This window comes from Scyliorhinus torazame, chromosome 1, assembly GCF_047496885.1.
Source record: "Scyliorhinus torazame isolate Kashiwa2021f chromosome 1, sScyTor2.1, whole genome shotgun sequence".
NCBI classification, from domain to species: domain Eukaryota; kingdom Metazoa; phylum Chordata; class Chondrichthyes; order Carcharhiniformes; family Scyliorhinidae; genus Scyliorhinus; species Scyliorhinus torazame.
The window spans coordinates 54225129-54239017 of record NC_092707.1 but is presented as its reverse complement, the minus strand read 5'-3'; the positions used below and the strand labels follow the sequence as shown (position 1 = coordinate 54239017).

At 39.8% G+C, this 13889-nt stretch overlaps 1 protein-coding gene across 3 annotated transcripts in view; it reads right to left on the bottom strand.

The window, feature by feature from the left end:
- Window positions 1-1749: 1749 nt before the first annotated feature.
- pheta1 (PH domain containing endocytic trafficking adaptor 1) overlaps window positions 1750-13889 on the bottom strand; it is a 39508-nt gene continuing 27368 nt past the window's right edge. For all 3 annotated transcript variants that reach the window (XM_072494797.1, XM_072494723.1, XM_072494770.1), the window contains one exon: window positions 1750-11920. In XM_072494797.1, the coding sequence (XP_072350898.1) occupies window positions 11020-11910 (891 nt within the window). In that variant the 5' untranslated portion in view covers window positions 11911-11920 and the 3' untranslated portion in view covers window positions 1750-11019. The remainder of the gene's footprint in view (window positions 11921-13889) is intronic.

The following is a 13889-nucleotide window of genomic DNA, read 5'->3' as shown; positions in this document are numbered from 1 at the left end:
TTGTTAATAGTTTAATGAATGTGTTAAAGCTATGTCCAAGTCTGAACCTTCCTTTGTCAGAGTGCACATCAAGGAAGCAGCTTATGCTACGTCAAGAGCATAACAAAACACTATTCACAACCAGCAACTCACTGGGGGGACCGCTGTGCCACTGTGCTGCCTGGACAGTCCAGTCTAACCTCCCCCCGAGAGCTCAAGGGGTGAACAGGACTTCCCGCCCCAGTAAAACAAATGTAGTTATAAATGATGTAAAGAGTTCTGGAAATAATTGTAAATGCGCAGATAACGTTATTGCTAAACGTTAAGAGTCCCGATAAGAACACTTATAAAAATCTATGATACACATACGCCTCAAAAAGTACTTAATTGGCTGTAAATTAGCCATCATGGAGGTTTATGAAACACTGTATAACTACAAGTTTTTCTGAAGTATTTGAGAGTCATGCAGGTCATTACAAAGCCATCATTCCCAAACTTTCCCCCTCATTTGCATACGCACCTTTTCTGCAGCCCCGTGATCGCAATCTTGAGTTTACATCCTAGTTTTTACAAAATATCTTCCAAGGCCAAGAACATCACGGCTGACTTTCACTGCAACTAACTCAGTATAGACTGAATATAGGACCTGGGATCATTTTGTTCAGTGTGGCCAAATGTACATTAGGCAATAATCTTACCAACTAATTTATCAGAGAGATGACGATGTTTTGTTTCCTAGTATTTCCATTTTGTAATGGCAAATTGATACCTCGAGTATATTCAATACTATGTTCATCGTGCATAATTTTAAAATGCTTTTCAGTTTTTAGTATTTACTGAGTGTGGAAGTTGAAAATATTGCAACATCAATATTTCCAATGGTAATGTCCTAGAAATTCAATGGCATTACCATCGCTGAATCGCCCACTATCAACATCCTGGGGGTTAACATTGACAAGAAACGGAACTGTACTAGCTGTAAAAATACTGTGGCTGCAAGAGCAGGTCAGAGACAAGGAATTCTGCAACGAGTAACTCACCACCTACAAGGCACAAGTCAGGAGTGTGATGAAATACTTTCCACTTACCTGGATGAGTGCAGCTCCAACAACACTGAAGAAGCTCAACATTATCCAGGACAAAGCTGCCCTCTTGATTGGTACGCTTTCTACAAACATTCACCCCTTCCACCACTGTCAAATAGCAGCACCAGTATGTATCATCTACAAGATGCACTGCAGGAACTCACCAAGGTTCCTTAGGCAACACCTTCCAATCCCATGACTGCTTCGGTCTAGGACAAGAGCAGCATTTCCTGGGAACATTACCACCTGGACATTCTTCACGTCATTTACCATCCTGTATTGGAAATATTGTTCCTTCACTGTCACAAGATCAAAAATCCTGAATACCCTCCATAACAGCACTGTGGATCCAACTACGCCTCAGGGACTTGGTTCAAGAAGGCAGCTCACCACCACCTTCTGAAGGGCAACTAGTGATGGGCAATAAATGCTGGCCTAGCCGGGGATGCCCCCATCCCATAAATGAATAAAAGAAAAATGTGCCAATGAGATTCCAGAATTATATTCTCATTTTGATTGATTTGGAATATGTTATTAGGATATGCTTGGTTAAAGGCTGTAAACTTAATTACAAATGCTATGGGCTAAAGTTATAGCCGGTCTTTTAGATCAAAATTTGGTTTTAAGTGGACTTTTCAAAACCAGTTAATTTTGTGCAAATAAAATACGTCCAAATACAAATGCATACATTTCTCGATTTATTTATTAGGTGTAGATGGCTGGTAAACATTTGTATAATATGGACCAAAACACAGATTGATCATTCATGCAATCATGTCAGTAGCCAATACATCACGATCAAGATATTCCATGCAAATTAAAATGTCTAATTACAAAAAAATACATTTGATCAGATTTAAATAATCTGCTTATTACTAAAAAGATACAAATTACCACTTTTTGTAAAGCAAAATATATCAACACGTATTCCCTTATCCCATTTGGGAATTATTGACAAATATTCTTATACTACCATTTTTGTGTGGCACATATTTATGTACCGTCTTTCATATCATACAAATAGTATTACACAGGATCAAACCTTACACAAAGTAATTAAACAAGGGCCTATGTGGTGTTTTGTGTATGCCTTTTGGCAACTAAAAAATTTCAAAGCCCATGTATAAATGCCACATTATCACACCCATACACATCTGTTACCATTGACTTTGTTTTACATTCCTGAAAACTTTCCCCACTCCAAAATCAATGTGCATGTTCATCAGTGGCTTTCGACATTTAGAAAAGGTCAGCTGAAAATAGGATAAACCACAACAGTTGTGGTACAAGAGGAATTCAATCATGTATTACATTTACGAATTTGACCTCGACGGTAGAAGTATGATGTTATCCAAGTCACTGACTGAAATGTCCCAAAGACAGTTATTCAGGCGCACTAAAATTGTAGTGCTGAAACAGGAGCCATGTCGAACCTTTTCATCTTGCACTCACCAGCACACTTCAAGATTGATTGATTTATTGGCATGAGTACCGAGGTACAGTGAAAAGTATTGTTCTGCGTGCAGTCCAGACGGATCGTACCATCCATGCTTGTATGAATGAATACCAATATGAGGGGAAAGAACAATTTATAATCAGCACTCCCATCTCATTCAGTATAAATTGTTTTCTCCATATTGATATTCTTGAAGTGTCCCGATGAGGGCAAGATGAAAAACTTGGACATCTCTTTTGTCAGCAATACTCAAGATCTGTAGTATCAAAAGACTATTTTGTATAAACTGTTAAAATACAATTGAATCTATGAATTGAATATTTTTAAAAGTCTTGCGTGATAGGCTTTATCACTGTACAAAAGCAGTACTTTGTGCAATTTCTGTATGGCTTATTATTTTAAGATCATCGCAGTTTTGTTCTTTTTGATTTTAAAAAGCATATATCTGCTTACATTTTCTTGATATGTATTCAAAAGCACTTTTTAGACCTGTTGGGAAACATACATTTAAAACAAAGTACACAAAGGTAAAGCCAGATTTCCTTTTTGAGGAAAATGTGGATTTGAATTTTAAAATGTATTCCAATTCAATGTTGTCCAATACTATAGTCACTAGCCAGGTATGGCTAATTGCATTTTTGGCGAACAAATTAAACATTAGTGATAGGCACCACTGTTGGGCATGTAAGATTAATTTGTACACCGTATGCCCTGTGCACTTGAACCTTTTTTTTGGTAAAATGATGAAGAAAAGCACAGTGAGTGTTTTTTGATTGTGAGTGTTTTACTTCTTTGGTTACCGAATGGTGGTATATGTTTGTTAAGCAAATATACAGGAAGTACATTTACCTGTATAGTATGAGTTTATGTAAGGCGCTTCTGCCAAAATTAATACAAATTGCTAAGTGTCATTAAAGCCACACGTGTGGTTAGCAGTGACTTCTATTGACAACACTGTCCTAAGCACATACTCCATTTTATCCTAGTTACGCATGTTCTGCAAACCATAAGCTCATTTGTTTACAGATTGTGGTTTCAAAAGAACTTGAACAATTGGTCGAAAATAATTTATAGTTTCAGAAACTGTACCAAGTAAAATGCACAAAACCAATGAAATATATTAAAAATGCTCAGCTACGTCAAACAGGAAGAAAATAATCATCAGATGGACAATGCTTAATCTGTAGCAATTTTTGCACTACATGCTCATTGTTTCTATAATCGCAATATACTAGCTCGCTTCAAAATGTTTTAAATCCTGATAATTCTAAAAGGAACCAAGACTGGCAAGTTGCCGCTAAAAATTGAGGCACATTTCCAAATTCTAAATTCACAAATAGGACTAAAAGTATTTTTGAGGACTATACACCCAAATTCAAAAAGGTTCATTCTAGCAGCTGTGGTTCATTCTCGCAGCTGTTAAGTGAACAGCATCCTTTGATACGCTGCAACATTTGCCGGTTTTGATCCATAAATTGTATTAGTCAAATATTACTAATCAACATAAAGAGAAACAAAATCCTGGAAATACTCAGCAGGCTTAGCAGCATCTGTGGAGAGAAATATAGTTAACACTTCAAGTTCAATTGGATTCTTTTTCAGAACAATTATAACTTTTCCAAAAGGAGAGTCATAATCAGACTCAAACGTTAACCATTTCTCTCCCCACAGATAATGCCTGACCTGCTGAACTTTGAGCAATTGTTTTTTTGTTTCAGATTTTCAGCATCCGCAGTATTTTGCTTTAATTTTACTACTACAAACATTGGAGTATTCTGTGTAATTTTTGTGATGAAAGTCTGAACTGTAGTGCGATGGCAGACATTTTCCATCAATTAATTAGCTCCACTTCCCAATCAGGCAAATATACCCTTTGTAATTGCATTTGGCATAACTATGAAAGGGACTCCTTTTTCCCTGTTGTCTTGATTTTAAAAAGATACGGTAAATGCTATACTATGGCAGCAGTTTAAGGCAATCGTTTGATTGCGTGTTCAAGATCATGTTAGGGAACAAACTGAAGTCATGCTTCCTAATTATCTTATTTTTAATTCCCTTTCCTGCTAATTTTCTCCCTTCTCCTGAAGGTGCCAAATCTTCAGCAGCAACAGGCCATCCATAAATTTAGAGGTATTCATCTCAGCTGGTGGGTGTTGGCAGGTTGTTTTGACAACCAAAGTCAGCATAATCAAACCCATGCCTATCCTCACTTATGCTACAAGGCATAATTCCACCAGTGACCAGGAGTGGGCGCATACCCATTTACATACACAGTGATATATTCTACACAGGAAAACATTAACCCAAATGTTAAAATATTATGTTTTGTTCCATTAAAAAAAAGATCAAAATTACAGAACAACAACTGTTATTAATAATATTAATGAAGTAATTTAAACTGATGTGATCAAAGGAACTTGCTGCTCGGGCTTGTACAGTTGTAGAGAAAAAGTGATTCATAAACGTTACAATACATGCTTCAATTCCAGCTCAAGCTCAACTATTTAGTCATGCAGATATATTAAATATGATAAGTTTATTGTAAACCAACTACAATTTTTAAAAAACTATTTAAACTGACAAAAACAAGTATACAAGTTGCAGCAGGTTTTGGGACTTGCAAATAATAATCATAATAATCACTTATTGTCACAAGAAGGCTTCAATGAAGTTCCTGTGAAAAGCCCCTAGTCACCACATTCCGGCGCCTGTTTGGGGAGGCCGGTACAGGAATTGAACCCGCGCTGCTGGCATTGTTCTGCCTTGCAAGTCAGCTATTTAGCCCACTGTGCTAAACCAGCCCCTAAGTGGGTTAACAGAAATATAAAGAGTACTCCTTTGCCACTGGACTCAAAATCATAAATGCAGTTTTCCCATCAGCGTGAACAATATTTCTGTCAACTCAGTTTGTAAGTCCCAAAACCTGTTCCAACAGAATGTTGGAGATTTGTTCTCCAACATCATCTAAAACCTAGGGCTTTTAAATTATATTGTAGAATACTTACAAACTGAACACAATGCCCTTGTCTGAAATTCCAATGAGTTATTTTAGTCTAGACATTTGAAGTAAATGGAATTAAGCTTCTATTAAAATAACAGGTCGAAGAATTTTGGTCAAATGCAAATGAACATTTGTAGCATCCCAATGAATAATTTCTGCGTTAAAATGTGAAGTTTGAGGAAAGTTGGAGTGGCATTGGAGGCAGTTCAGAAGAGGTTCACTAGGTTGATTCCAGAGTTGAAGGGGCGGGATCCTTCATTCCGCCATACTTGTTTTCTGGTCGCGCCCCCGTAGGCAGTGGGATTCTCCGTCCCGGCAGCCGGCCAATGGGGTTTTCCATTGTGGGCACCCCCACGCCGTCGGGAAATCCGCGTACGTGAGTCTGCTGCCGGCGAACCGGAGGAGAACCGCTGGAGAATCCAGCCCAAAGGGTTTGTCGTATGAAGTGGGATTAACAGTTTAGGCCTATATTAAGAAGAATGAGGGGAGATCAAATTGAGGTACACAAGGTGATAAAAGAAATGGATAAAGTAGAGGTGGAGCAGATGTTTCCTCATGTGGGCATTCTAGAACGAGAGATCATAGTCTTTGGCTATCATAGAATTTACAGTGCAGAAGGAGGCCAGTCGGCCCATCGAGTCTGCACCGGCTCTTGGAAAGAGCACCCTACCAAAGGGCAACACCTCCCCCCTATCCCCATAACCCAGTAACCCCACCCAACACTAAGGGCAATTTTGGACACTAAGGGCAATTTATCATGGCCAATCCACCTAACCTGCACATCTTTGGACTGTGGGAGGAAACCGGAGCACCCGGAGGAAACGCACGCACACACGGGGAGGATGTGCAGACTCCGCACAGACAGTGACCCAAACCGGAATCGAACCTGGGACCCTGGAGCTGTGAAGCGATTGTGCTATCCACAATGCTACCGTGCGGCTAAGAGGTAGCAAATTTAAAACGGAGTTGAGGAGAAACTACTTTGCCCAAAGGGTTGGGAATCTGTGAAATTTGCTACCCCAGAGTGCTGTAGATGCTGGGACAGGGAGTAAATTTAAGGAGTTAAGACAGATTTTTAATTGGTAATGGGTTGAAGGGTTATGGGGAATGGGTAGGACGGTGAAGTTAAGGTCAGGAAGAGGTCAGCCATGACCAAATAACAGAGCAGACTCCATTGTCCAAATGGTATAATTCTGCTCCAATATATCTTATGAACTTATGAAATCACGGATTGTAGAATCATGAAAGTGGGAGTTTAAGTTAAAAGTCTAGTGAATATCCACAACTGAAAGAAATAACTTCCAATCTACAAATTTGTTTTAAATTTAGAGTACCCAATGCTTTTTCCCCCCAATTAAGGTACAATTTAGCATGGCCAATCTACCTGGACTGCATATCTTTGGGTTGTGGGGGTGAGACCCACGCAGGTACAGGGTGAATGTGCAAACTCCACACGGGCAGTGACCTGGGGCCGGCATTGAACCTGGTTCTTTAGCGTCGTGAGGCAACAATGCTAACCACTGCTCCATGTGCCGCCCTCAATCTACAATTTTTAATCCATACAAAGTAGGCAGATTTAATTAGCCTCCCACAGCTTAATACAAAATACATTCTTAGAAGCAATGCTAAATGCTACATTGATTTTAAAGTGTCTCCCATCAATTACATGATGTACCTTATGATTCAAGTGCATTTTCTGCCAATTAAAAATAACACAGGCTTTTCCCATCTGTTCTCGACTCTTTCCTGTTCCTTTTCATTGTGTGGCCACTCCCTTTTTATCACTTAATAACACTGCATTGGTCATTACAACACTTCTCGCAATATTATTAGTGCACTGCTTTTGAAATAGATTCCTGTATATGTCCTCTGGGAAAAAAAGTTTATTTTAGATACTGGCCAGATTACTTCCCTTCAAAGCATTGGAATTTTTGAAGCCTGCTTCCCCAAAATAATCTAAAAGACAAACAGAAATCCATATCTATATGTAGCTGTTTAAAGAAAAAATGCAAATATAAATGACTGTACTTTATTCATTATAAAAACCCTCCCCTGTCATTGTTATGCAACTAATGCCACAAGCACTTATTTTGTAGTCCTGCATTTCAATTAAAAGTACTGCTCAATGTTCTGAACATTTGGCAGATATGTAGTTGATAAATATCATGGGAGGTGACAATGCAAACAAATAGGGCTGGATTCTCTGCTGTCGGGATTCTCCGTTGCGCCGGCAGCGCACCCACGCCTTGGGATTTCCTGACGGCGTGGGGCTGTCCACAATGGGAAATCCCATTGGCCGGCTGGTGAGACGAAGAATCCCGCCGTCAGGGGGGGCGCCGCACCAGAAGACGGATGCGGCGGGAGGGAGAATCCCGCCCATGATCTTTTCTGAATAATATGCAACTTTTGAAACCCCATGGACAACGCTACATCTCAGCAATGACAAAATATTGTAATCCACAAAACTACTTTTTAAAAAGTGTGCATTTATTAAAAATTAATTGTAAAAGCCCATTTAACATTACACTAAAAGCGACAAATATTGACTGAAGTTGAGCTCCCTCAAACTCAAAAACCATAGAGAATATTTACAATTCTACCCTCAGGATAACACTGGTTATATAAATGTGAAAGGATTTCACTTACCATACTTGGTGGTGTCTAGATTACATTTGTCAACTGATATCAAATATTGGGCAACAAAAACAATTTTTCTACCTTATAATGGCCATTCAGCTATAATCACATTTAGCATTGCCAACCAATGACCTTGAGGGAACAAGATGAAGTACAAAGGCCTATTAGTGTTCTTTATATCTTCGGTAGAATATATTAAAGGCAACAAACACCTAGAATAACATTTATTCACTCCACCTTTACCGTATAAATTGATTTTTTTTTGTTATAGTTACAAAACACCAGTGAAATATAGTTTGACACTGATGTTGTGGGGGTGGGAAGGTTGGTGAGTGTGGGGGGGGGTTACAGAGGTGATAAGAACATCGCCGATTAACTAGTACTTTGTCATACTGTATCAATCAGATAACCACCGGGCTCCAATAGTGATTTAATAAATATGTGCATTCTATAAGTGTCAATAGTATTCCTGTATTTCTGGAAACATTCTATTTCTTGCTTTACACACTCCAATAGGTTTTAATTTTTTTTATATAAATGGTGCAAGTGAAGTGTGTTTTCCCCCAAATGGAGGTAAAAGGGAGTCTTATATGGAATTACTTAAGTGACAGTGAGATTACAGTACAAGTGATTCTGCATGCTTGAACTAGGGAGTTATGTGGCAGAATACCATTTGACTATGGAAGTGATCATGGCTAACAAAATATGAAGTATAGTTTGTTTAAAGATTTTGTTTCTTAATTCTGCAATATATAGATATAACATTTGCAATTCTTTTTAAAGGATTCTTCTTTATCCTTTGAAGACTCATGCAGGTATAAAAATTATAAAGGACCTAGTTGTTCATTACGCTACCCTATCCAGAAATGATGCATCCGAAAAGCACCATCAACCTCCCACTGTAATCATGTAATTAAACAAAAATCTGAAACCCTTTTAAGAAAGCAATTGTGGGGCTGGGGGTAACTCCAGTTTGAAGGAAAATTGGGTAGTGTACAGGGCGGTTAATCCCCTATCACCAGTTTTCTGTCCCTATGCTTGTGTGGCTGCAGTCATCCAGTACCTGGGTGGGCCCATATGATGAGCAAGCTATTCCCTGTGGGGGTCACCACAGTCAAGTTTGATCCTGTCCTCATTTGATATCAACATATGCACTTTTTAGCAAGTATCATTGGATGATGATCAGGAAAGAAAACACTGACATCTTTTCTCCCTTTGCCTAGAGAAATTGGAACCAACTTTATCGCCTGTCCCATTTTCCCATCTGAGATCAGCTGACGCGGCCTAAATATGGGATTTAATATGGGGCCCATATTGTATGGTTCAGTATGGCTCAGTTTTAAATACCTTACCTCTCCTGTCCTTGATCTCTGCCTAGGGGGCAGAGGCGGTGGCAAACGTTGTGTATGTTGTGGTCTTTCAGGTGCCTGATCTGAGTAAGCCGCTGGAAACTGTTGCAGAATGAGTTTTAAACAATAGTGTATTTACTAATCAAATTAATTTCCAAACAATAAACATGCATTCCTTTATTCATATATGCCTTCAATTATTCTGGTGTTTCACAAAGGCACTTGAGGTGCTGTATCTTTTCCCCTTAAACTGGACACAGAAATAAAAATATTGTGCTGTCAGGTACCTTGGATTTTCATCATAATGATAGTAGTACTGGCTATTTATGTTAGTGTTTTGTAAACCAGCTGCTTGTATCCTTTGTAGTCACTGGATTTTCATAATAATGTGCACCAGCTATTTAAATTAGTGTTTTGTAAACCCTGTTTACCTGTAAAATTTCTGTAATTCCAGTTCATGTGATTAGCCAGAACTTTTTGATGGTGGCAATGCCAGAAAAGTAGTGTTGGGAGTGATAGGCTCCTGGATCAACTTGGGGAAAGGTGCAAATTATTTTTTATGATAGCACCATCACAAAGCAGAGAACACTCCGATTTGTTTACCTCCTTTTCTTTCCCCTCCTGAAGCTGCTGACTGATGTTGCGGTTTAGTTCCACGGGTACCAATAGGCCAAAATGGCCACTGTTCTTGTAGTGTTGGCATGGTATTCCACAAAGGGTGGGCTTCAGAACAGAGTCCAATTCTTGAATGTGCATGACCAAGTGGGGTCACTGAAAGCCTGGGCTGATTTCTGCCTGCACCGCCTCACCGCTCAGTTGGTCAAGGCCAAATGTAGTGTATAAAACTGTCCAGGCTACAATGAGAAATTACCGGATGCCAAACTCAAGACCTTCAGAGCGAGATTCTCTCGCCTCACCGCGGCAAGTTTCTCGGCTGCGGAGGTGGCCTGCCGTTGGCCAGTGGCAGGATCTTCTGGTCCCCACCACTGTCAATGGGATTTCTCACTGAATCCACCCCATGCTGCTGGGAAACCTATGGCAGGGGTACGCCATTGGCAGGACCAGACGCGGCTGGGAAGCCCATGGCAGGGGTGCGCCGCTGGCAGGACCAGAAGATCCCGCCGGCATGAACAGTTGGAAGATCTCGCCCTCCGACCATAGCTCTACACCAAGTTGGTGCATTTACTCACTACGTCATAAGGAATGTTGATTGTTCTTCAAGTTACATGTCAATTTTCATTTCTCTGCCAAGGATAGTAAAGTTTTAATAGAAGGAAACAAAAAGCAAATGGGTGTATGGCACCCCCAATACCCATTTTAAAAATCAAGCACTTCCTTTGCTGGATCCAGCCAGATTATAAAAGAAATGAAAATTGAAGTTTACCATTTGTATACATACTAAGAAGCATCTACTGAATTAGATTGAGGAGGTAAAAGAGACAGGTTACGTTTAAAACCTTAGCATCAAATTGTCCTCTTTTTAAAAGAAAAGAACTGGGCACAATGTGATTATTAATTAAAAACCATTTGATCCAGTTGTAATTCATCATCCTTTCCAAACTTGTTTTCTTGCCATTGTCTTCGCAGCTGTATTATTTCCCTACCAAACCATTCATGTAACCTGGTAAAACTGACTGTCCCTGCTGTTATATTGTTATCCTGGGTGAGCATCAGACCACCAGTCGCAGATGTTACCCCTCCTGTTCCTGATCTCCTCCTAGGGGGAAGAGGTGGCGGTAAGCGTTGAGTATGTAGGCGTCTTTCAAGTGCTTGTTCTGAGAAATATTTTGTGGTATCAGTATTATCATGAACAGCATGTGCTTTGCCATTCAATTCAGCATCAATAATTTGATTTGGTGTAGTATTCCAGGAGACATAGCCATTCTCCTTAACAGGAGTCCTGCAAGGTACAGAGACATTATGTGAGATTAGTGATGTATTATGAGGACCGATTGCTTGCTTTCGCACGAGTGGTTTTCTCTGGTTTTTGCGACTGCTGGGTCTGTTTTGCTGCATCTCTTCCAATTGCTTTTCAAGTTCCTTCACAACAATTCTCATATAGTCAAAGCTTGCACGAGATAAAGCTTTAACCCAGGACTCCATTTCTCCCTGGCCTTCAGCAGCCATTTTATATGTCCGCGATTTAACACTGTCAAACTTGATTGCAAAGGCATAATCCTCGGAAGATTCACACAACTCCACAGTACATCCTTCAAGTATAATCACTCCAATTGGGTCTCGACTGTCCTTTTCTTCAAAGTAAAAAAACAGATTACCCTTCAAAACAAACCAGCGCCTGTGGTAAGCAGTGTTCCGTTCTCCCTTCTTATGCAAGTATCCAGTCTTGTCAGAAGGAGAATCACAGGTGGCATAGTATGCCACACTTCGTTCATTTAACTTCATGCTTCAGTTTCTATAAATCAAAAAAAAAAAATATCTGAAATGGAGGATACAGTTATTCTGCCAAAACAATTTTAAAATTACTGTAAAATGCAAACCTCTGGAATGCAGATTTGGTTACATTTCAGGGGCAAGTTTTGTCAAAATGGCACCAGTAGCATTATAAACAAAAGCAGTACTCCCATCTCATGGAGGAGGAAATAAATCCTCCTCGTAGTTGATGTGTTGAATTTTCTGAGAAGTAGAGTAAACGAACATACCGGGACACAGTAGCATGGAGGTACTCAGGAAATATCTACACGAAAGGATGTGCACATAGATACACTCAGTAAATTCTACCTGCTTCGTAATCGATGAATGACATGGAATATGAAATAAGAGAGGTGGAATTGTTTATGTCAAAGTGCCACATGGAGGCTTAAGAGCTCTAGATATACTCAAATCCTTGAAACAACCAATGTGAGGTGTAGCTTTAATTTAAAGGATGGACAATGTGTTGTTAACATTCGGTCACTATTTTATTGTGGGTGTTCGGGCGGGAAAGTGGAGCGAGTCCACAAAAGATCAGCCATGATCTCATTGAATGGCGGATCAGGCTTGAAGGGCCAGATGACCTACTCCTGTTCCTAGTTCTTATTTAATTAGGCCATTTATCTTAACGTGGTAAATGCTCAAATAGCAATGTTACAAAGGGTATTTTCTATACTCTAATAATATGAACAAAATGTTTAATTTTATAAATTGCATGTTGTTGTGGCATATCACCAGGAGCTATCTTAGGGTGGTGAACTTAAAGGGGGAAGAGAAGGGGGAAGAGATGCAAAATCAGAGGGTTTGATTCAGTAACTGAGAAACAGTTTCCAGTCACACAAAGGTCAGTAATCAGATTCCAGTTTCAGGAAAATGGGGAAAGAACCAGCAGCTTCTGGGCACCACACATTAGGAAGATTGCAATGGCATTAGAGAGGATGTTGCAAAAAATTCAGGAGTTGATCCCGGGTATGAGGAACAGTTAGTTCGATAGATAGATTGGAGAAGTTAGGACTGCTTTCCTTGGAGACGGTTGAGAAGAGATTTGATAGAGGTATTTCAAAATCATGAAGGGTCCAGATAGACTAGATAAGGAGAAACTGAGACTAGATAGGAAGAAACTATTCCCATTCGTGGTAGAATCGAGAACTTGAGATACAAGGTAATTGGCAAAAGAAGCAACGACTAAGTGAGGAAAAACATTTTCACACAGCTAGTGATTAGGACCTAGAACACCCAAGAGTGTGTGGTGGAGACAGATTTAATCGAAGCATTTAGGAGAGGATGGATTAATATCTCTAAAAGGAAGACTGTGCAGGATTACAAGGAGAGTGGCACTAGGTGAATTGCTCCTACAGAGAGCTGGCAACGACTCCATGGGCCAAATGGCCTTGTTTGTGTTGTGCTAAAACTATTCTATGAATTCTATGAGGAAGTATTTTCTGGGCGGCACGGTAGCAAGCACTGCTGCCTAAGGTGCCGAGGACCCGGGGTCGATCCCGGCCCCGGGTCACTGTCTGTGTGGAGTTTGTACATTCTCCCAGTGTGTGTGTGGATTTCACCCCCACAACCCAAAGATGTGTAGGTTAGGTGGACTGGCGATGAATTGCCCCATAATTGGAAAAAAATTATTGGGTACTCTAAATTTATAGAAAAAAGTATTTTCTTTTTACATGCAAGTTGTAATCTGGAATGCACTACCTGAAAGGGTAGTGGATTCAATACTGACATTGAACAAATAACTGGATAAATACTTGAAAGGACTGTGGGGAAAGTGCAGGGTGTGGGACTCATAGCCACTGATACTAATTCTGTCAATAGTGAAAACAAATAGAGATAGAAGGCTTACCGCTAAGGAAAGTGGAAAGAAACTTCCGATACCTGGGGATTCAGATCGCTAGGAGCTGGGGAACCTTGCACAGACTTAATTTGACACGGCTGGTAGAACAAAT